The sequence below is a fragment of the Lagenorhynchus albirostris genome, chromosome 2 (genome assembly GCF_949774975.1).
Source record: "Lagenorhynchus albirostris chromosome 2, mLagAlb1.1, whole genome shotgun sequence".
NCBI classification, from domain to species: Eukaryota; Metazoa; Chordata; class Mammalia; order Artiodactyla; family Delphinidae; genus Lagenorhynchus; species Lagenorhynchus albirostris.
The window spans coordinates 60,711,267-60,736,102 of record NC_083096.1 but is presented as its reverse complement, the minus strand read 5'-3'; the positions used below and the strand labels follow the sequence as shown (position 1 = coordinate 60,736,102).

General features: G+C 46.3%; 1 protein-coding gene across 1 annotated transcript; it reads left to right on the top strand.

Moving 5' to 3' along the window:
- The first annotated feature begins 412 nt into the window (after nucleotides 1-412).
- On the top strand, nucleotides 413-24,836 carry SFT2D2 (SFT2 domain containing 2). The gene is made up of 8 exons (XM_060133706.1): nucleotides 413-633; nucleotides 8,785-8,871; nucleotides 9,119-9,204; nucleotides 12,591-12,672; nucleotides 14,142-14,177; nucleotides 14,265-14,323; nucleotides 16,270-16,299; nucleotides 18,397-24,836. Exons 1-8 carry the CDS (start codon nucleotides 571-573, stop codon nucleotides 18,434-18,436), a joined length of 483 nt encoding a protein of 160 aa, XP_059989689.1. The 5' UTR covers nucleotides 413-570; the 3' UTR covers nucleotides 18,437-24,836.

Genomic DNA, 24,836 nt, shown 5'->3' with positions numbered 1-24,836 from the left:
TCCACAAAGCTTGTTAGAGATTGAATTTGCTCCAGTTGGCCTCAAGGGATTTTTAAACAGTTGTTTCCAGTATAACTACAATCAGAACGCGGATTCCCCACAGCATTTGTTTACAAGTCTGCAACCACACCAGAGGGAGTGTAGGATACGGGGAGAGGGGGGTCCAGGCTTCACCGTCTTTGTTTCTGCAGTGCCTCGCATGTGCTAGGGACTCCGCGTTTGTCGACTGAACCTGCGAGGGCCCCGGGAGGGAGGGGAGCCGGCTAGGGTGTGGAACGCTGCGCCGGACGCAGAACTGAGGTTTAGCCACGCTCGGTCGACCTTAAACCTCTTCCTGCCCGCCCCTCCTTCCCGGACTAAAATCAGCCCTTAAACGCGGGCTAGGCGCAGGCTAGAGGCGGGTGCGGGATCGCCGGGCGCCTGCGCAGGCAGCCGCCAGGTGGGCAGGTAGCTGGGCGGGGCGCGCCGTGGTTGGCTGCGGCGGGGGCCGAGCACTCGGAAGAGCCCGCGACTCAGCCAGAGCAACAGGCGGCTGGCCGGGGGCTGGAACCGGGGTGGACCGGGCCCGCCATGGACAAGCTGAAGAAGGTGCTGAGCGGGCAGGACACCGAGGACCGGGGCGGCCTGTCAGAGGTGAGTGCGCCGCGGCGCCCAGCCGCCTGGCCGCGCCCTCTCCGCCCCGAGGCTGCTGCGCCCCCGCCTCGGTGGAGGGTCGGCGGGGGGCCTGGGAGCGCGCCGGGGCTCGGGGGTCCGGGTGACACCGGAGCCCCGCCCCCAGCTCCGCCGGCGCCTGTTGCTGGCTGGTAGGAAAGGCAAGCAGGACTTCCAGGATTTCGTGGAAAGCAGCTCTGCCCCTGCTCCTTCCCCCACCTCTCCAGAGCTCCGGACCCCCGCGCTCCCCCCACTCCCCACCTCAGGTACCAGGGCCCAGACACTCTGCACAGGACAGTCGGCACCTGTTTACTTTTTTGTCCTGCACCCTTCAGCCTTCCGCGTCCCATCCCCCCACAAAGGGAGGGCCGAGCTGGAGCAAAACCTAGAAACATCTGCGAAGGGGAGGGCGGATATTCCCGTTCGGCGGCCCCATCCCTGCAGGCCAGGGAAAGGGCTTTAGGGCCGAGCTAGGCTGGGGCCTCTAGGGTAGATCGCCTGCGCCGGGGGCCTGGGTGACCGCCCCTCCTCGCTGCCCACCGCGAGGCGGGGCTGGTGGCCGCGCCCAGGTGCTCCCGGCTGCGTTCCTGCCCAGTTTAGGCTGTGGGGTGTGACACTCGCACCCGACCTTGTGCGCACTCTTGCTGTAAACTACCCCCAGGAAAACCGTGAACTCCTGGACGGCTGGGACCACATCTTGTTTCTCTGTGCACACACTTCACGTAGACTCTGTAGGCGCCCAGGACCTCATGAGGCCGCCTGCACACTTGTTTGTTTTTTTAGAAAGGTTTGGTCGAGCTGAAACTTGGGCATTAATGCCCTATCTTCTAGAGCCACACAGGATGTTTATTTCCTATTTCTAGTGCTTAGAGTTTTGTTATTTTTTTTCTCCGTGAATGATAAAATAAGATTTCTCTTTATTTTTTGGCATATTCCGTGGGCCTCAGTTTCCTCATCTGTAAAATGAAGCTCTTGCACAAGATAATATGGCTTCTTTCAAGTTGGAGCCTAAGTTTTTCCTCTGATTGTCATCAGTGTCTCAAGTGGCTATCTGAGCATGCTGCTTTCACTCGCTTTTGCGGTTGTTGATTTTATTCTGACTTTTGTGTGACCCTGATACCTCCACGCCCACCATGAAATCTCGGAACCCTAAAAGTTGCTCTCTGAATCTTCAACTTGAAGAAGCAACACTACAGACATTGCGTGTTTTAGAAATTGGAGTTTAACTTTTTTTTGACATTTCCAAACAGCCTGTGGCTTCTTTTAAATCTGTTGCCTTTATTAATTGGTCAAGGCTCGCTAATAATTTCATGAGTTCCTCGTTTTTTGATATCTGGCTTCTTGTATGAACTCATAAGCCAAACCTCAGACTGGGCCTAAGAAAACTTATGTGGTTGACAGTCATGCTTATCTAAAGCTTTCTGTTGCACGGACTGTCAATAAGGTTTTAGAGCAGCTGGGGTTCAAGAGGTCGTTGCTTTCTCTTCCTGTGGACTCTTGTGGGGGGAGCGGGGATGATGCAGATATTTTGATTTAGAAAATCATCATGAAGTGGACAGACACTCAGGAGTGAATGATGTAGTGCAGATTGAAAACATAAAATGCTGAGTTAGTTTTTACCTAAAATAGTGAATGCCTGTGTTGGACACAATGAAGGGCTTTAAAGAGTTGTAAGCTCAGGCATGTAGAATCTATTTTAGAAAGACTAGGTGCTTCTGTCTGGTTCTAAAACACTGCTGTCACTTTCCTCTCTCTGAGTGTGAGATTCCTGTTTACATCATTGTGTGGCACTTCCTGAGTCCGCAACTAACCAGGAAGCATTTTGTGTCCAGCTGAATTCACTCTCAGGGTTGTTTTTGGCTCAGTTTTTACTTATTAGGGCAGGGCCTCCTTGAAAATGTTGGTACTGACTTGATTGTCTCACATTTCCCATGGTTTTGAGGCTGGCAAGGCTGGAGGATGCTGGTGAAATTTCTGTTTTGTGGGGGATATTGGACTTGGTGGCCTTAAAGTCTCTTCACATTCAGTTATAAAAACAGTCAGACATCACCAGAAGTGAGTGCTTTAAAAAACTGTTATCCTGTTAGCTAGTGGGAAGCAGCTGCATAGCACAGGGAGGTCAGCTGGGTGCTTTGCAACCACCTAGAGGGGTGGGATAGGGAGGGTGGGAGGGAGACACAAGAGGGAGGGGATATGGGGTTACACGTATGCATGTAGCTGATTCACTTTGTTATACAGCAGAAACTAACACAACACTGTAAAGCAATTATATTCCAATAAAGACGTTAAAAAATTGTTATTCTTTTAATGCAAAAAATAAAAATATGACTAGTTCTGTTTCTCCTACATATGAAACTGGGGAATTATAAAACTTGCCTGGTGATGTCTAATCACAGATGGCCTCTTGATGAGTTTTGTGATTGATACCTGGTCTTCATAAATCCACCTTCAATCTTCAATTCAGTTTCTATGGGCTTCTTTCTGAAACTACGGGCTTTATGTTTTCTCTACAGGATTGCAGGGACACGGAGGGTCTGAATTGTACCTGGTTTGAAAGCACAGGAATGAGGCAGTGTTCCTTTCTCACCTTCTTCCTGTTACCAACCCTGTTTCCCCGAACAGTTCTCAGCTTTTCTTCTTTTGGCAAGAGCCCCTCTTCTCTCCACATCCCAGAGTCAAAGGGACCCTTGTGCATAACTGCCCATCAGACAGCCTGTGAGCTCTTTGCCTACAGATTCTATCCAGATGCTATTCCAGCTACTCTAATTTCCCAAAAGTGCGCTAGCACAGTTTCCAGAAACCATGAATTTAAGGAGTTATTTTACATCAATGGAGTTGATTTTCACACATTGGCACAAAGAAGTGTTTAGCTTTCACTGGATCCGGCTGGAAGTGGAGCAACATCTTCCTCTGGCCTGTGACTAAGCATACTTAGTGAGAGAACTTGCAACCACGTAGATGAAAAGTTATCGCCCCCTCCCTCATTTTGGCAAATAGGGTGACATTTGGATGGGAGTCAGCTTGAGAGACATGTAGAACCAGCGTGTTACTTTCCTTTTTAAAGCAGAAACCAGAACTGCTTCCTATCACGAGTGATTTTAATTTTTACAAGAGCTGGCATCTCACTGTCCTGTTGAGACTGTTTTGTGCTCTAGATACCAAGGCCATGTCAAATTGATACTTAACCTTGTGGCTTATCCTGTAAAAAAATGGGTGAGGGCTTCCCTGGTGGCGCAGTGGTTGGGAGTCCGCCTGCCGATGCAGGGGACCCGGGTTCGTGCCCCGGTCCGGGAGGATCCCACATGCCGCGGAGCGGCTAGGCCCGTGAGCCATGGCCGCTGAGCCTGCGCGTCCGGAGCCTGTGCTCCGCAGCGGGAGAGGCCACAACAGTGAGAGGCCCGCGTACCGCAAAAAACAATCAATCAAACAAACGGGTGAATCTTTTAAAATGTCTCTGTTGATGCCAAGTAATGCTCAGGCAAGCATTGGATTGAATCCAGTCCAATCCCACTACCACAATTTTCTTCTTCCACGTAGCTCTGTTCAGTTTTCCACCTTGGCAAGGTAAGTTCTTCGGTGCTTGCATGAGTAGGAAGAGTGGTGGCTTTCGATTTTCTCCTGTCCTTGTGGGAGGTTGAACAGGTGAGTCAGAAGGGGTCTAACCCGAGTGTCTGGGGTGCCAGTGAAGACTGGTAACAGAGCATCACAGGGCTCATTTTGGGGGAGAGGTTCCTAACGTGGGACCAGGTGGCCCCTCTGTCAGCTCCTAACACCCTACTCCCCCGGAGTGTCACCATCCTGAGCGTGCCATTCTGTGTAGGGTCATATGTTGCCATATGTTTCTGCAAGTGCTGTGTGTGTGTGATGAGCCCCACTTTCAATATGTGTGAACATATGGGGCAGATCACCTGCCCTGAATACCTGTCTCATGAGTGGGGAGGAAGCCATGCTGTAGTGAAGCCTGCCACGCCTGAGGAAACCTCTGGTCTTCCAGCTTCTAGTTTGACAGGAAGTTTAGAGACAGGGTTGAGAATAGGCCCCTGAGCTGGGAGCAGTCAAGGCTGAGGGAGTTGCCGGTTTAGTGACCCTGGGGACCTCTGCCACCACTGCCTTCCTCCATCAGCTGGGGGCACGTGTGGTCACCACATTGCCAGATGGGGACTGTGCTGGCCACTTGAGGTGAGCCCTGGGTGAATGAATATGCAGGGGGCCTGGCTGCCCTGCCTTGGCTGGGCAGGAGGAAAGGCCTTTGGTCTCCCTGGCAGCTGCCTGTGCAGCTTGGAGCAGCTGTGACCACTGCATGAGGTTGACAGACTAGGAAGGTCTCTGGTGCAGACACTTGACTGTCATCTTTGACATGGGGAAGAAATCCTCAGGAGTTACTCACAGGCTCCCTTGCTTTAGTGGGGCTTTTCTGGAAATCTCAGCCTCCTCTGAACTTTGCTCTTGGGAAGGATTAAGCGTGGTGACAGAGGGATGAGTAGGGCAGTCATTACTTAACTAGGATCCGTCTCACATGTGGGTGACTTGACTGATGCCGGCACCTTGAAGAACAACTTCTGCACCAAGAGTGAATAGACTCGGCTGAGAGTCCTGATTAGGATGAGAGCCTGAGCCCTCCCGGGTCCCAGAAAGGCCAGCAGGAGCAGTGAGTCCTGAAACCTGGCTGGTTGACTTAGGAGACGGTGCCCCTTGGATCCAACTGCGCGAGTGCCACCCCTGTCTTTTCCCCTTTCCCTGGGCCCTGCCTGGGGGAGCTCACAGCTTTCCAGTTGTGGTCCTTATCCTGCCTAGGCTGCCGTAAAGGCTGAGGCTGCTCTAGGGTCTGCTGTCTTGCAGACGTGGGGTGCCGTGTCCATGGGGACATGGGTTCGAGCCCTGCTCCAGGAAGATCCCACATGCTGCAGAGCAACTAAGCCCATGCGCCACAACTACTGAGCCTGCGCTCTAGATCCCGCAGGCCACAACTACTGAGCCTGTATGCCACAACTACTGAAGCCCGTGTGCTGTAGGCCCTGTGTGCTGCAACTGCTGAGCCCACATGCTGCAACTACTGAAGTCCACGTGCCTAGAGCGTGAATGGCCATCATCAAAAAGTCTACAAACAGTAAACATTGGAGAGGGTATGGAGAAAAGGGAACCTTCCTACACTGTTGATGGGAGTGTAAATTGGTGCAGCCACTATGGAGAACAGTATGGAGGTTCCTTTAAGAGTAAAAATACAGTTATCATATGATCCAGCAATCCCACTCCTGGGCATGTATCCAGAAAAGATGAAAACTGTAGTTTGAAAAGGTACATGTACCCCAATGTTCATAGCAGCACTATTTACAATAGCCAAAATATGGAAGTAACCTAAGTGTCCATTGACAGAGGAATGGATAAAGAAGATGTGGTGTATGTGTGTATATATATATATATATACACACACATATATTCCATTTTATATGGAATATATATATTAATATACATATTAATATATATAATGGAATATTAGCCATAAAAGTGAATGAAATAATGCCATTTGCAGCAATATGGATGGATGTGGAGATTATCATATGAAGTAATCAAAGACAAATATATGATATCACTTATATGTGGAATCTAAAAAAGTGATACAAATGAACTTATTTACAAAACAGAAACAGACTCAGACATAGAAAACAAATTTATGGTTACCAAAGGGGAAAGGGGGAGAAGGAAGGGATAAAATTAGGAGTTTGGGATTAACAGATACACACTACTATATATAAAATAGATAAACAACAAGGACTTACTGTATAGGATAGGGAACTATAGTGAATATCTTATAACAACCTATAATGGAAAAGAATCTGAAAAAGAATACGTACACGTATAACTGAATCACTTTGCTGTACAACTGAAACTAACACAACATTGTAAATCAACTACAGTTTTTAAAAAACAATCATGCTATACTCAAAGACTGAGTAATTGTATCTACCTAAAATTTGAGGAAACAAGCTCATTTACAATGTAAGACTAATTAAATTAATTAAAGGGGAGTGGTGATTATAATAAAGTACATCTTATTCTAAGGACAGTAAATGATACACTTCTAAATAGCTGTGAAACCAGCAGAAAATTGGACGTAACAGTCTTTGACATATGCATAGCCAAAAATTTCTTAAATATGGGTCCTTTTTAGATTTCAGCGTTTCCAGGTTTCTGTATTTTCTTTCACATGTATGGTTTCTGTCAGCTCTTTATGTTGGCCTGGATCCTTTAATTCTGCTTCTGTATTTGAATATCTACTTCATATATAACAACAAATAATTTAATAAATGACCAAGAGAAAATGGCCATATTTGTACTCACACACCTAATATCTTTCCACATCAGAGAGAGTGGAAATGTTATCAAAAGATATTTTACTGGGCTTCCCTGGTGGCGCGGTGGTTGGGAGTCCGCCTGCCGATGCAGGGGACGTGGGTTCGTGCCCTGGTCGAGGAAGATCCCACATGCCGCGGAGTGGCGGGGCCCGTGAGCCATGGCCGCTGAGCCTGCGCGTCCGGAGCCTGTGCTCCGCAGCGGGAGAGGCCACAGCAGTGAGAGGCCCGCGTACCGAAAAAAAAAAAAAGATATTTTACTATTATTAAAACAGTAATAAGTGACCATTCTTCTCATGGAATTTGAATCATCTAAATTGAAATATAACTGTCTCATGCTACATAATATCCCATACTAATATGTTTGTCCTTACTTAATGTCAAAGATATTTGAAGATGATTTTACTTATAATAAACAGAACATGGTGGAGCATTTATGCATAGGATAATATTCTGGAACAGTCTCTGAGGTCAACCTTGGCATAATTTGACTTGTGGTTTAACGGTATCTTATTCTAAGTACCGTGATTTCATCATAAACATGGTCAAATCATTTTGTGGTAAAAACAAGAGAAAGTACATATAGCATACATGACACAGTACAGCACTAGATAGATTTTTTTATAATAAACACTCTTTAGGAAAAATGGAATGCATGTGTTTTTCAAATATAATTTTTCTAAGATCTAAATCTATTACAAAGGCACATATCTTTAAAGCAATAAAACTTTAAAAATTTTGTAATATAAAGAACAGTGCACTCAAAAGAAAGAACCCAGTGATCATTCCATTCACTATTTTTCCACAGTTTTCTTTAACTCCTCTTTCGAACTCAATAGCATCTGTTGGATAATTTTATAATTCCCTACGGAGTAAGAAACCAGAAGTTATCTTTAAATTTCCATGGACGATTTTGCAGTTCATTATGGAGTAGGAAAGTAGATAATACCTATACATTGTCAGGATAAAGTTAAGGGACTTCCGTTTGTGCCACAGATTTTACCAAGAACCAAAAATGCTAAATTTCTCTATATGATTTCCAGTGATGGAAACAAGGCAGAGACAGTAGGCACCCAAAGTGGTGAGTTAGCGCTTTCCGGATGCCTGTCGTCCTCATGGAAGAGACCCTGGAACTATTTGTTGGCCCGTTTGTGTCTGTACATCTGCATCATCCTCTGACGGAACACGTCAAACGTGTCTTCTTTGTGCTCCTGCCTGTCGGCACCCAACCCCTCCCCTTCCGAGGCAGTTCCCACGCTGACGGGCTCCCTGATGCCCTTCCCACAGGAGCCCAGGCCGTGGCCCTCCTTCCAGCCCATCTTCTGTAGCATCTGGACCCCCAGGTTCTTGTCGGTCAGTTTCTGCTGGGCGAAATTAAAGTCCTGGCGTTTCTTCTTCTTGGACACGGGACGACCCCGAGGCCTGTCATAGGCAATTCGAACCGGTTCGTGAACTTTGGGCTCCTGGATGAGACACAGCATAGCTGTGGGACACAGCTCGGGTCCCACCAGCCCATCTCTTCAATCCACTTCACTGTTTGTGAAGTGCATTGTGCTTGAGACAGAGTTTCCACCTCTGGAGATGTCCAACCAGAGGATCGGTAGCCTCTAATCAGCTGCTGGAGAAGAGATTCATGGCCGGATTCAGTGATCATGAGGGCTCCTGTAGCTATGCACAACTAGGATTCTGTGTTGCTGCCTTTCTCTGTACAAATTCTAAATTTAAGTATGTGATGATTATATATGCATATACATGTATGTAATTAGTTTTTTAAATATTTCAGGTTGTGGAGGCAGCTTCATTAAGCTCGAGCACCAGAATAAAAGGCTTCATTGCCTGTTTTGCTGCAGGAATTCTCTGCTCACTGCTGGTAAGACCGCCCACCCCTCCGCCATCTTTTCCCCCTGCGTTCCTTCCCGCTATCTTTCCACTTTCATCTACCTCCTTTTCTCTTCTGCTCTTCACTGAAATGCATGGATAAGAGGAGGGGGAGGAAAGGGAAGTGGTGAGGGAGGTAAGGGGGGCGCGGAGGGGAAAAGGTTCCTCTGTGCACTCCTGGTTCGGTGGCTGTGGTGGGGTGTTCCGCACGTGCGGATACTCTGTGCCTTATCTTTCAGGGAACTCTTCTGCTCTGGGTGCCCAGGAAGGGACTATACCTCTTCGCAGTGTTTTACACCTTTGGCAACATCGCATCTCTTGGGAGGTAACAGTTTTTTAAAATCTAACCTTAGCCAATTATTAGATGGGAAAATGGATGTGCGTTGTGTTTGGAGGGAGGTGAAAGAGGATGCTTCCATAATTTTAAGGATTTGGAGAGAAAAGAAGTAGTTAAAATACATCACTTTTGGGCTTCCCTGGTGGCGCAGTGGTTGAGAGTCCGCCTGCCAATGCAGGGGACACGGGTTCGTGCCCCGGTCCGGGAAGATCCCGCGTGCCGCGGAGCGGCTGGGCCCGTGAGCCATGGCCGCTGAGCCTGCATGTCTGGAGCCTGTGCTCCGCAACGGGAGAGGCCACAACAGTGAGAGGCCCATGTACCGCAAAAAAACAACAAAAAAACCCCCCAAAACATTACTTTCATACCCTATCACTTCAACATATATATATATATATATTTTTTTTTCTTTTTTAACTTCAACATATTTTTATATCTTAGTTCATCCTTGAAGTACCACTGGAGAAGGCAGGAACTGTACTACCATTGTGATTTTATATGGCACGGAAGAGTTGAATGATTTCTTCAAATTTTACCACACTGCCCTCTCCATTGCTCTAGTCTTACTGCTGCTGCCCCTTGCTGATTGACTCACATGCTCACACCCTGTGCTGGGCTCTGAGGATTCAAGGACGAGCAGGGTTTGGTTCCTGCTGTGATGGAGCTCACTGGTTGGCCAGGCAGACAGACATATAAACTGATAATATAATAGGGTATGGGGAGAGCAATGCTCAGGGAAGTGCAAGTGAGCTGGTCTGACGTGACCTGGGGAGACCGGAGGGCTTCCCGTAGAAGGTGATATCTGAGCTGCTTTTAGCTCTGGTCTCTATCACTGCTCACTACAGGAGTTCCTTGGTGGTCTTCTCTGCCTCTTTTATGGACCCTCGCCAGGCCATTTTCCACAGAGCTGTGGAGCCATTCATTTATAGCCTTGCTTAGCCCCCTTAGTGGCTTCCCATTCCCTCTCAACGGGTGAAGTCCAAAACCCTCAGCATGCATACAGGACAGACTCTTCGAGTCGTTCTCCTCAGCCAGGCTGAACTTGGATTTCTCCAAACATCCTTGTGCTTTGCTTGGGCTGTTTTCTGTGCCTGGGATGCTGCCCCGTCTGGGCCCCCCCTTTGATGGGTACTTGCTCATTTGTCAAGACCTGACTCAGAAGTCACCTCTCCCATGAGACTTCTCTTAATTCCCTTTTCCCCTCCAGAATCAATGACCTCCTCCTTTATATGGGCTCTGTCTATCCCATATATATTTATGTAACAACACAGATAGCATTTTATTACACTGACTTGTTACAAGTCTACCACTTGACAAGGGCTGCACTTCTGTCTTACTTGTCCCTAATTGTCCCCAAACCTAGGTCTTCTTCTGCCTGGAAATGTGAACCAAATGATTAAGTGCAATGCACTGGCCATGCTTAAACTTAATTTATTAATTCTGTTTTTTTTCAAGTTGTTTTTTTTAATTTAATTTTTATTTTATATTGGAGTATAGTTGGTTTACAGTGTTATGTTAGTTTTAGGTGTACAGCTAAGTGATTCAGTTATACATACACATATACCTATTCTTTCTCAGACACTTTTCCCATATAGGTTATTGCAGAATGTTGAGTAGAGTTCCCTGTGCTATACAGTAGGTCCTTGTTGATTATCTGTTTTACATATAGTGCTATGTATATGTTGATCCCGAACTCCTAATTTCTCTCTCCCCACCATGTTTCCCCTTTGTTAACCGTAAGTTTGTTTTCAAAGTCTGTGAGTCTGTTTCTGTTTTTTAAGTTTATTTGTATCATTTTTTTCTTTTGATTCCACATACGAGCGATATCATATGATATTTGTCTTTCTTTGACTTACTTCACTTAGTATGATAATCTCTAAATTTATTAATTCTTATGATAGTATAATGCTGGCCCTTGGAGATGTCTAATCTTGCCTCCAGAGCTCTCTCAAATACTAACTTTTGGGGGGTTTTGCTTTGGGCAGACAGCATAGGTTATAATGTATAGTCTAGACTGAGCATAATATATGGGTGTGTTGGTTAGTCCAAAAGAACTATTTAGCAAATCCTAATGGGACCAACTTTTCGAAGCATTGCCCAGGGAGATAATAAAGGGAGCGAATTGTTATTACTGGGTGTGTCTAGGAGTTTGTGGCTCTGCCTGTAATCTTTTATATTTTTGTATATATGCTGCATGTAATTTTTAAGGCCACCCTTGGCTATCGCTTCTTGTTCAACGTAGGCTCAAGAGTGCACTCAGCGCAAACACTTGACCTGGGAGTGCAGCTTTGAGTTCAAATGGAAGCTTAATGACACTTCAAAGAGAGGTAGACTTATTTAACAAAGTTTTGTTTTTAGAACACTCAGTAGCTAATGTCATCTGCCGGTTGGCTTGTATTAAATGCTGGCTGTAAACCAGCTACGCCTGGGGTGATGCCACACGGGGCGTTTCTGTCAGGAGTCGGGAAGCATGACCTATACCGGGCCCTGGCACTTGCCGTGTTAGGCGTGAGTGTCTGCTTCGTTTGTGTTTACTCTTTCTCACTGGCCACCTATCAAGTTCCATCCCTACAGAAGGCATGCTGGGGCTGTCTTTTGGAGCTTGGGAATCCAATAGATGTGGGTTGGAATGCCAGCTCTTTTATGGGCTTAGCTGTGTGATCTTGGATAAGTAAATTAACCTTTCTGAGCTTTTATTTTCTCAGCTCTAAAATAAGTGTAATAATACCGAACTCACAGAGTTGTTGAGGGGATGAAATGAGATCATGTACGCGCTATCTAACACTTAGCAAGTGTTCCACGCATCACAGATGATATTCCTATCAACATTAGAACTGTCCATTGGAGATTACAAAAGAAAATGAAATGCTCTACCTTTTAACATAAACTACCTAAGCCTGTAAGATGTGGTTTTTCTTTTTTAGATTACTGGAGTCACTTTGGTTTGTTTGTTTCCATGGGTAGGTTGTGAAGGAGGCAAGGCAGCACCTGGAAGGGAGGGGTCCTGTAACCTAGTGGTTATGGACGTGGCTCCGGAGTCAGACCTACATGCACCTACATCCTCACTCTACCGCATTCTAGTTGGGTGGCCTTAGATAAGTAACAGGTCCTTTCTGGACTTAAGCTTCTTTGTCTGCAAAATAAGTATGATGACTGTTCCTATAATCAACTTCATAAATTGTTAATGGACTAAATAAGAATAAGGCACAAAAGGCCCTGAGGCACAGTGCCTAGCTCAGTCGGAGCTTTTCAAGGGTCAGCTACTATTACTGCTATTATTGCCGCAGGTGAGCTGGGGGAGGTGATGGGGAGGCACCTTGGTTTACCTCGTGTGGTTCTGTTCCGGTCTGAACGGCTTGTGTGTGTTTGCCTCTTAGCACTGTCTTCCTCATGGGACCAATGAAACAGCTGAAGCGAATGATAGAGCCTACGCGTTTGATTGCAACCATCATGGTGCTGGTAAGGTCTGCCTGTTCCCTGGATGTCTAAAATAGGAGTGTTTGTTTCTGCTGTTGGCAATTTTTTTCCTCTTAAACCTAAAGACTTCTATCCTTTTCCCTTTCATCTTGACTTACTGTCTGATGCCTGTAACCACTGTGGCAGAAGGGAGCATTCTTCATCTAATAATTTTTCCTCTCTTCCCCCGACTTGTGTTTCAGTTGGGGTTAAGGTGCTGCCATTTCTATAAAGCCCCTCCAGAAGGTGTTGCTTCTTAAATTTGGCAAACTCATGTGGTAATAAGAGGGCTCTGACACCCTCCTGGTGGTGGGTGATGCCACATACAAGGAAAGCTTAGAGGGAATAACTGGGGAACACAGGGTTCATTCTCTCAAGTAGGTGTCCAGTCTCCTAGCATGGGCTGTTTTTCCCCTTGTCATTCTCTGACTTTGGGATCCTGTTCGCTTTTGTCAGTTTTCCTGAAGCAGGTGTGGTTTCCTCATGGCCCAGCACCCCCGTTCCCTGCTCTCACCACAGTGTCTTCAGTCTTGTCCTATCTTCCTGTCCCATTAACCCAGAATGCCTCTCCCTTCCTTGGGCCCTTTCCTTCCATGGGACCATCCCATCATTCCAGACCACGTCCTCTGGACTGCTGTTACAGTTATCAGTATTGCAATGTCCAGACCTTGAGCAACATACTTTGTAGTTTCATTTGTGTCCATCTCATTTGTTCAGGTGGGTAAGTTCTCTAAGGCCGTGGCCACACTTGCTCCTGTTTTGTGTCCTTTCAGAGCATTGGGCACCATGCTGGACACCAAGAAATTATTTCGGTCATATTTATTGAGTGGTTACTGATACAGCAGGATGGAGAGGACAGGCATGACTGACAGCTGGACCACTCATTGTTTTTGGCCATCCCTGGATGTAGATGGCCTGGATAAGTCTCTTGCAAAAAGAACTTACTAAGAAAGGACTCAGGGACAGTGTTAGGTGACGTGTAAACAAATAATTGACTCTCTGGCTGTGAGATTGACATCTAGTGTTAACCTTTGTCCTCACATGCCCTTTCCCCTCCAGACACTAGTGTTTGGCAGGAGTTAAAGAGGTGTGTGTTTAACCTACTTTAGTATATGTTGGAATGGAAGGATGGATGGATGGGTGGACCAGAAATGTGCTTGTGTTTGCTGGGCAGAGATTTTGGGAAAATTTGAAAGTAGAAGAGGATCCTTCTCTTTTTAATCTACATGAATCCTTATTGCCCAGTTTCATTTCGCTGGGATTTGAACTCCTCTGCCGAAGACGGGTGCTCGCGTAGCTTCAGTGCTTTGAAATGAAGGATGCATTTGGTTGCTGTGATAACCACAGAATCTGATTACTGCAGTTTGATGTGTTGTTGTAAGTTTGTCGAGAATGATGTCTTTACAGTTTCTTCCCCTCCCTGTTATCATTGTCATTGTATTCATTAAATAAAGTTTCCTTTCTCTCTCTAGTTGTGCATTACGCTTACCCTGTGTTCTGCCTTTTGGGTAAGTGTGTATTTTAATTTTCCTTAACCTTTTTGGTGTGTGCCTCTTGTCACACACGTACCTGTAACCGTATCATTTTTCTTCCAGTGGCACAACAGAGGGCTTGCTCTCATCTTCTGCATTTTGCAGTCTCTGGCCCTGACGTGGTAAGTAACCTTTTCGACAGTCCCTTCCCACATCGATCTCTGACTAACGCAGCTGAAGGAGATAAAATCCCACATGGTGTGGGTAGGAGGATTGGGAAAACAGAAGCTTTTCGACTTCAGAATCCTTAATGATGCAAGTCAAATCACGTCGCAGAGCACCAAAGCCTGTCGACTCAGCCCACCGCCAGTAGGTGGCGTTAGTGGCCTTGAGTGGTCGTGGGAGGCTCTTTGCCCACTGTGGCATTTTTGCTGGGCTCAGGGTTGATTTTGAGATGTTACAAACGTTATTCAACCACTCACGTCTAGTAAGGGCAAGGACAATGAAGTTGTGTAGGGGCTGGTAAAAAGAGACTTGTGAGTTAAACAGGCATTAAAGAAAAAGGAAACTGGTGAGGAAAATCGTGAGTGTTACATTTGTGGTGGGATGAATCATTTAACAGAAGGACAAAGAGTGAATTGTCAGCGGCAGATGAGTAGCAGTGACTGACGCAATGGAAAACCGTGTGGCTGTGCCCCGTAGCAAAACCAGGGAGTTGTGCCCTAGGGGCCAAGCATAGTGAGAGGACCACTGGAGACATTATCATTCAGAACCATGGATGGGGCTGTAGCTTCATGGCCATTTCAAACCTGTCCAACGTCAAAGTACGGGGGTGGTGGCACGTATGGAATCAATAACTTCTGAGACGTTTCTATAATATGTTCACGGTTTATCAAGGGATGATATCTGCCAGAACAGTTTCATAAAAATGTGACTTGATCTACTTTGGGAAAAAATGTTGGCTCTAATGCGAAGAAAGGAAGACTGTGAACGTTTTAAAGCTTCCAAGGATCAAATGTTGTCTTATTTGATAGAAATGCATCTTGAGACTGCAAGCTTAACACCCATCCTTCCTTTTAGTAATTTTGGACTTTTGAATAAATGTACTTTCAAAATGCCCTTTGGAATTTATTCCAAGTAAGTCAGCTTTTGTACGTGGTGAGAGTCAGCTACAGAGAAGAATGATGGCCTGATTTTAATGTGACACATACGGTGTGGTAGTGGGTACTGAAGGGGCCTGGTGTGATGGCTTATGTTTATATTTTGGTTTTCTCCTCGGGGCAGAAATTAATCCCTACGTACACATGCCTTTCTTTGCATATAGACTGATTCTGACGCCATTTTTTAAAGGTTCAGCGTTCATATGTGCACAGTCAGATGGCCCTATTCCAACCCTGATGTGTTCCAACTCTATGTGCCTTCTTAGAGTTGATTGGCTTCCAGCCCGCCTGACACCCAGGCCTGGTCTTTGGGGGCGTGGCCAGCTTCCTCCCCTCTGTGGTTCCATTCTGGGCGAGGGGGCTGAGCTAACTGGGACCACCAAGATATCTGTGGGCTTGGGTTCTTAAAGAATCATAGCTTGCGTATACTTTCATCCATAGGGCAGTTGGTAGTGCGTTTTTTGTTTTCTTTTTCTTTTCCTGCTCTCTTTTCTCTTCTTTTAAAATTATTAGGCACAGAGCAGAAAATTTATGCCAACGGGGTAGAAGTTGTATTCTGTTGCGAACTTGTAACGTGTTAGAGGACAGCTGATCTGCATTTTATTTGATGTTCCTTTAGCATAGGGCTTCTAGGTTATCTGGCTGTCTGGAATCTGCCTGTTGTAGGTAAGGCTGCTGGCTCATTTGGTTAAAGCAGTAACCCCGTGAGGCTGAGGTGACAGAGTTGTCTCCATACGGGCCTTCTGCCCTCCTACTTTGGCTACAGAGGACACCCCCTTCCCTGTTATACACGTGGCACCACGCGCGCGCGCGTGTATGCGTGCGTGTGCGCACACGCCCTCCACGCTGAGGAGGGAGGGGGTCTGGATACATCACCGCAGGTGCTCTTGCAGCTCCGAAACCCAATCCACTGTGTCATCTTCCACTCCCTTCATTTGACTTGATCTTTTGTCTGTTTTTCATTGTAGGTATAGCCTTTCCTACATACCATTCGCAAGGTAAGACTGTCTTTAGGATTATAATGTCTGTCATTTGGAGATGATGATAGTTTGCATGGGGCCTTTTAGTTTAGGGTGCTTTCAGAGAGTTCATGCCATTTTATCTTTATGAAGATCCTTGGAGACGAATAGGCAGATGTTATACACCTATTTTATAGATTAGTAAGGTAATGCCCCCCCCACCCCATAATACAACCAATGATGGGCATTGACCCAGGCCTACCGATTCCTGGCGCTGGGAACATTCTGCTGTGATAGACAGTATGTATATGCTCATTATCACTCTTTTAACTTGTAGGTTTGAGGAGATTTTCCTAAAGGTGAATATCACCTTAGTATCACTGAGCGAGGGATGGAGGGGGTCTGCGTTCATGCTTGTTTTCTTATACTATCCCACTGACGGGAACATTTCAGAAAAGAATTCATAAAGGGAAAGTAGGCAGGGCCAGGACTCTGGAGGACCAGGGTTTCCTAATTAGCAGTGTGACCTTGAGCGGCTCACTTGACCGCCCCCCCCGCCCCGCCCCCCTCACCCGGCCTGAAAGGACTCGTGATAACTGACTTGGGCTGGCCCCTTCTCACTCCGAGCTTCTGACCTCCAAACCTCCTTTAATTAGCACTTTCAGTGATCTTTGCCTCTGACTCTGTTCTCATGTCACCATTTAATTTCCATTCCTCTCTTTCATGACCTGTGAACTAGAAAGAGGCTTTTCCTTAACTGTGTTGAGGCAATGAGACATGTGCGAGAGCTGGGAAGGAGGTAGAGCAAGCTTAGGCCTTCCGAGGCTGTTGCTGACAGTGATCGGAAGACGGTGGCGAGTGACTGATTAGATGAGAAGTTAACCAGCCCACCACGTTAAAGGCAGCTGGGTGGCTTTGTGAGTAGGCTTTCCAGGTCCTTTAATATGTGTATTGTGAGCTGCCACAAGGGATCTTATTTGTCCCTAAAACCCTTTCTTGTGCAGAGCATCTGCTGGGACTTCAGTGCAGAACGTATCTTAAGAAATACTGTCCTAGGGCTTCCCTGGTGGCGCAGTGGTTGAGAGTCCGCCTGCCGATGCAGGGGACGCGGGTTCGTGCCCCGGTCCGGGAAGATCCCACATGCCGCGGAGCGGCTGGGCCCGTGAGCCATGGCTGCTGAGCCTGCACGTCCGGAGCCTGTGCTCCGCAACGGGAGAGGCCACAACTGTGAGAGGCCCGCGTACTGCAAAAAAAAAAAAAAAAAAAAAAATTAATGCTGTCCTAGAATTACCTTGATAGCAAAATGCAGCGCCCGCTCATGCGAATACATTCTCTCATGTTCCCTCCCTCCCTCCCTCCCTCCCTCCCTCCCTCATGTGCCTCCAGTGTCCTTGGCACAAATGCAGCTGAGAACACAAGGAGTAGAACTGGGGTGAGAAGCCCTAGAACGTGGCCAGATACGGCGGTGGGATGGATGTGCCTGCTTGAATAGAATAGTAATTTGCTGAGCCCTCACTCTTTCCTTGCACGCTCTACACTGAATTCCAAGGAGCAAGTGCCTGGGATAGAGCTCATACATCAGGGTAGCAAGTGCTCAGTACCTATAGAGAGCTCCCTGTGCTAGGGAACTCCTGCAAGATGTCCCTTAGCAAGTTTCTGCTGCCTGCTTAGAAAGGAGAAAGGCCCTAGTGCCTATTTGACTTAATGCTTCCGGTGCATCCTGTGATTATGGTTGATATTAAAGTACACAGTCCTGACTAATTTCTTGGTTTTAGATAGTTTCCACTTTCTTCCTATCTTTTCCTCTGATGGTCATGGTAGCGATTCTTTATTAAATACCTACTCTGTTCAGTGCACTAATTCCCAGACTGGTCTACAGGGTAAGTGGGGATGTGCCCTTTTACAGATGAGGAATTTGATACTCAAATAAGGCAAGTCCCTTCCCCGGGATAATATTAGTAGTAGATGTTGAAGCTGAGGTTTGATGCCATGTAGATCTGACTCCATGGTCTGGGTGCTTTCTTCTCTGCAGCGTGCTACTCTGGGTACCCAGAAAATCTCAAGGAAGGTCTTTACCACTTCCAGGAGCCTTTGGAGTGATGATCTCCCATTTATCTTTGTGTTTTTTCTTCCTAGGAACGCTGTGAAGAAGTGTTTTGCTGTATGTCTTGCATAACACATGGCCGGTTTTGCAAAGCTTTGGAAGGCATGGTGGATGGAAGCTCGTGGACCGTGTTGTAAATATCTTCTAAATCTCTGTCTCACAGACATGTGCCTTTGATCTTGCAGCGACATGCTGCTTGCATTCTGAACACCTGAGGGTTGCTTTTGGAGGCAACGGTGTGTTCCCAAATGCAAATGTCTGTAGCACGATATGAGAGGTGGGTTCTGTATCTGATGGAGTGGAATCTTCCTCATGCACCTTTGCATGGTGTTCCACTGAGTTCTCGTAAATAAAAACCTTGTTAAGCAGCAGCAGATAAGCCTTGGGAGCCAGTGATTCCCAGCTGGCAACAGGCCGCCCTGTTGGCGTCACAGGGGTGCAACAGGAAGGGATAGAGTTTGGGGTTCTACAAGGACTTCGTAGACTTGTTCCTCAGCGTGGCATCCGTCATCCCTGCCCCACACAGCGTGGACACGCTTCTACTCTGGTGTCTGGGAACAAGTGCTTCTGCCCTCCTGACAGCTGCACACAAGCCCGTGGCGAGTCTGGCCGTGGACTGAAGTAGAAAAGGAGCACTTTTTGGTGATGTGTGTTGTTTTTAGACCTGAGCCATGGCTCTTTTGCTGTTCTGATTCCACACCTGCCCATAGAATGTATTTTCTAACATTCAGTGCACACTTTTTTTCTCTTGGGTTTTTCTTTCTCCCCGCCACATATCTTTACTCTTGACCTCTTGGAACGAGACTGAGAGAGAACAACGCAGCAGCAGCAAACACTGCTTCCTTTTGGACAAGACCTGGTAGGAGGTGAAAAATGTTGCTGCTCTCTGCTGTATTTTTTCCCCCCATTATTTATAAATGTTTGCTTTTAAAATGATTTTGTTTTCCATTCTCTCCTCAAACGGGGCCAGGGGAGAGTAGGTGGGAAGACAGAGCCCTGCTGTGGAGGCAGCAGGAAGTAGGCACGCCTGCCCAGTGACCTTTAAGCAGTCCCAGCGTTTGCAGTGGAGCCTGTCCTGGAAACGGTGGGAGAAGACACCAGGGGCAGCGGGGTGGCCATATTGCAACTTGATGTCTGGCCACAGATGAAGTGCTTTCATGTCCCTGATCTTGTCTAGTCCTTGTAGGAGCCTTGTGATGAAGCAGGGATTGTTATCCCACTAGGCATTCAAGGAAATCAAGGCTCAGAGAAGTTACGAGATCTGCCCAGAGCCACAGTCGATGGCAGAACTGAGCCCCAAGCCTGGGTGCCCCAGCTTCTGTCCCCTTCATGACACCGCGTTTTGCCAGGGTGGCTCTGGTGTTACCTCCTGTAACTGTTTTCCCTGTTTTCATCAGCCAGGCCTGTGCCTTTTCTGGTTGCAAGCTCTCTACGTCATTGTATCTTCTCCTGCTCAGTCTCCCTTTGGGAAGCTTCCTCTTGGCTCTGTAGGATCTCCATCAGGCCTTTTGTGCCCTTTCGCTCCTCCTTGAGGCCTGACCATCAGAATGCCCTATCTTGATCGTTGGAGTTCTTGGCATTACAGGACCTCCAAAGTCACCTCCAGAGGAGAAGTCTGTTTGGGTTTGCCTTTCTCTTCTCCCAGGTTGGCCGGTCCACTCAGGCTCTTGCTCTGGGAATCTCCAAACCAAAGGCAGTGGTCCACTGCTTGTCTCCTTGCTTGTGGCTGGCTGATTGCTGAATTCATTTTCCTGCTGCGGCCAAGACCTCAGACCGGTGAGGCTTTTCTTCTGAACTGGGGAGGTATGAACAGGCCTGACGGGGCCAGAGTGTGGAGCCAATGTTCCTGGGTCCTTTTCTAGGCTGTTGAGGGCATCCTGTCTTCTGCTGAGGCCCCTAACCTACCTTCAGCCAGGAGTGGAAAGTATATGCTACCATCTGGCTTGTGTGGGGTTCGTTCACAGGCCAGGTTTCCAGGAGACAGCTCAGATCTCAGAAGGGCTCTGTGAAGGCGATCAGAAGTCGTCTTCTCTTTAGAGCTGATGTGAGGCTAGCCTGGTCACTATGAGCTTCAAATAGCCTGGAGTAATACACCTAAAAGGCTGACCCCTCTGGGCCCTTTTCAGAGGCTGGACTTGACTTTGTGAGACATGAGGTTAAGATGTCACCAGGCCTGTGTAATGTAGTGGTGGTGAACGTGGGCTATGAAACACGTCTGGGTGTGAGTTGTGGTTCAATCACCTGCTAGGGTCATGTTGAACAAGCTCCTTAACCTCTCGTCCTCACATCGCTCATCTGTTTAAAAATAATGGGGATAATGATTCCTGCTGGATCATCACAGGATGTCAATGAGAAATGTGTCAAGTGCTTAGCATGGGGCCCAGCATAGGTAAATGATATCTCCGTCAAAGGTGGGTATTATTATTTAATCCCGGAAATAATGGATGACCATCGAAGGTGATAGGGTGACTATCTCTGGCCGTTAATTTATCTGAAAAAGCTTATTTGGTAGCATGTGTCCGGCACTGTAGGCTGCCATGCACTATCTTGTTGAATATTCACAATCACTTTGCCAGGCTCGCAGGCTTGTCTCCATTATTAGAGAGCCTCAGAGCGGGTAAGGGGTCTGTACCAGATCTCACCAGCCGAGGGCGCTAGCTCTTGCGTGAAAGCTCATGCTTTGCCTTATCTCTGGAGGCCTGTGGCCAGTTTGTTCAGACAGCTCCAGTCCGGACACCTCGGCAGCTTGTGGGTGATCCCGCCTTCCAGGATCTTCCAGACTGAAATTTTCCTTCTGCCGCCTTACCCTTTGGTTGCTTCCCTACTTGTTTTTGTCTGCCGGCCTGTAGGAGTAAGAAATCCATTTCAAATATGCTGAAAGCTGTTACCAAGCAACTGTGCTGGTTAAAAGCAACCTCGTGGGTGAGACGACGAGTGGAGAGTTAGGGTTTTAGGTCCTGTGGTTGGTTGTGGTCTCTGTTTCCCTGCTCCCCTGCCTTCTATCCTACCCCGTTCACTGCTGGGTGAAGGAGAGATCCTTGCGTTCTGGAACGAAGGGAACCCTTGAGGCAGCTGTTTTGTAGACAAGGAATGTGTTCGTGCAAGGCTGTGCTTCCAACCGCTGGGTGGGAGCGCTGGCCTGCACGCTCTTCCCTGGCCGTGTTTGCCTGTGACCGCTGTGTTGGGAGCAGCATTGCTCTCCAGACTTGGAGAACCGGCTTCCAGTGCTCTTGGCCCTCTCTGCCTTCACCCCACCCCTGAGAGACTGGGCGGGTCTGTTTACTAACTCGCTGCTTCCCATCTCCTCCTGTCTCGCTGTCTAAGAGGTCTCCCCTTTTGCCCGATGTGCTCAGGGGAACCTCTGGCTCTCCAGCCCCTCCGCGTGGCTGTGCCTGTAGCCACTGCTGCTGAGACCCGGCCGAGGTTCCTGCTCTCCCTCCCTCCCACAGACGGGCCGTCTTGTCCTTGGGAAGGACCGACCACTCTCCGCAGCTGAGCATTCTCACCGGCTTCACTGTCTCAGTGCTTGGAGCTCCTGTGCATATCACGCCTGTACGGTGACTGTGGGTTATCCACCTGAGTGCTGCCTTCCACCCTAATCGGTACATGCTCAGGGAGCAGGAAATACAATCATGAAATGCCTCTAAATAAAATTACTTTTGGATACTTCTGTTAGAAAAGATAATTAAGAAGTGGGTCATACCTTAAAAAAAACCAAAAGGGGTGTGGGGATACCGGTTTGGCTGCTTCTGCTTTTGATAGCTCCACGAGAGTGACATGTGTTGGAACACGTGTGATGAGACTTGGTGGAATGAATTAGGGAATGGAGCTGCAGCCCTGTGGCTGTGGAGTCCTTTTTCTATGGGGCCGCCTACACCTGTCTTGCCTTCTCGTCTCTTTCCTTAGATAACTTCTGACTAGAGTCTGCTGTAGGATTCCAGATACTTCAAAATCCACAACCCATCCTTCAACTTCATTTTCAGCAGATCAACAATGACAGAAATCAGTGTTCAAGGTTTATAGAGCCATGTTGCTAGATTACAGGCATTGTTCTTTTGGTTTTAAAAATCCAAGACAAAATTTTTAAGATAAGTTTGAAGATGTGCCGTAGCTTCCTTGCAGATAGCATTTTAAAGAAAGCGAACAGACCTTCACCTGAAGTTAAATACTGATTGATATCTGTGTAGCTCTCGGTAAGATTGACAAAAGAATTTACATTTAGAAGTCTAAATTTTTTAGCAATTTCTATTTAAGAAGTTGGGGGATTAAATCATGTGACTTTCAAGCACCTTCTAATTCATAATTTTATGCAATTCTGAGATCTGGAGGATTTTTTGTCAAGTGAAGAGGAGAGTGCCGTGCAGTGTTCTTGCCTCCAGTTTACTTGAGATAGGGCGTTTAGTCCCGCTTTTCGGTTATTTCTAGTTCTACCCTGAATGCATAGGTGACACTCCTAAGCCCCTGGTACACTTAAGCTTTGCTGTTGAGGGCTCAAATTTCTGTCCCTTGACCTCACAAAGGGCCTCACAAAGCACCGGCAGAGGTCTCACCACAGAGCTTGTGAGCAGAGCCCATGGTCCATCAGAGCCTTTGTTAATGTACATTGACTGAATAAAATTATGTGCTTCTTAGCAGGAGCTGATAAACTGACGATGGGCTTGGAAATGTACAAAACATTTTCTCTAGACGGGATGAGCTGAAAGCAGGGAAGAGTGTGTTCACTAGACAGGAGGAACATGGCTATTTGGAGTGAAAGGTCAGTCCACAGCATCATAATAAACAATTACTACTGATGTGGATATTCACAACAAAGTAATGACACTACACTTAATAAACAGCACCAAAAAACAGACATAGCATGGACAGAAGTTCCCTGATATAAATGGCTGCGTAGACTTAATATCCTTGTGGATCCTTGGGAGGTATCCTTTGAGACCAAACTGAGACTTGTTAGAGAATGTTGCCCTCTGCCTGTTGAACTACCATACTGCAAGAAGAAGTAATGAGCCTTAATTAAGTACAGATGAACCTTGTGTAATGTCTTAAAGGGGAACCATAGTTTACATGCAATCTTGTGGTCTTTGTGCTATGAGAAGTGCTTATTTTGCCTTTTTCAATATTTTTGCTTGACTTTGCCATGTGGAACAAGGAAAACAAAAAAATTAAAACCTCTGATCTTTCACTGCTTTTGTACATTCTGATTGTGCAGTTAAGGGTAAGGATGCTCAAAAGCCCATGGGGAATTTATATGCGTTCAGAACGTTGTACCTGTTTTAGTATGATGAGCTTTTAAAACACTTTGTTAAAACATCAATTTTTGTAATTGTATAGATACTCAGCTAATTTTGAATGCTGCTGGTGGCATACCTAAATTTTCATATCGCAAAATATATTCTTGTGTGCTGCTTTTCCTACCTTGAGATGCTGTTTCATACAGTGAAGATTGTTTTCTTTTTACTAACTCATTTCAGTGAAAGAATTTTACTGTTAAGTAAGCTGGTTTTTTCCCCCAAGTATCACAAAACAATTCTTTTTTTTTTTTTTTTGCTTTTTTCCTCCAATAAATGATAGCATTATGATCTTTAGTAAATCTAGTGTTGTCTCTTATTCATGTTTGTTTTTCCAGGAGTCACTGAGCCAAATGAAGATTGCAGGACTATGAGAAAAGACCATGTCTTTAATATGAATCCTTAATGGTAGTGTACATCGTAGGCACTTAAAAGATGTTTTTTGAGATAAATTGATATGTTTAGCCTCTCTTTCAAATGACTTCAGGATAAACACAGGTCTAAGGACAGTTCTGAAGGTTTTTGAAAGGTAAGACATTTCAAGTGTTTATTTTGGAATATTCCCACACACCTAGCTGGATAAGTCACTTTATGTAAATTAGGTTGTCAAATTAATTACTAAAAGGTTTTTAATAATATCTCCTTATTCTTTTAATGTCTGTAGCACTTGCAGTTATGCCAGTTTTTCATTGCTGATGTTGGTTATTTGTATCTTTATCTCTATCAGTTTAGCTTGAGGTTTATCAATTGTATTGATAGTTTCAAAGATAACTCAGTTAAAAAAATTTGAACATTTAACTAAAGAAGATATGTGAATGGCAAGCAAACACATCGAATACATACTATGTTATCATTATATGAAGTTTAATAAAAACAGGTAAAACTCAATTCTAGACTTCAAAGACACATTCTTAGGTGGTAAAACTATAATGAAAGCAAGGACGTTATTTGCATAAAAGTTTGCATAGTGATTGGTTTGAGAGGGACGGAGAGGTTAATGATTGGGAAGGGACAGGATGTGGAGGGAAACCCTGGGTATTGGTTGTGTTTTATTTCTTGATCAGGTGGTACTTACAAGGTGTTCACTGGTAAATCATTGCACTGTGTGTTTTCTATGTATGTGCACTTTTGTGATGTGTTATATTTTATAATAAAAGAACCAGCTTTGGTTTCATTGATTTTCA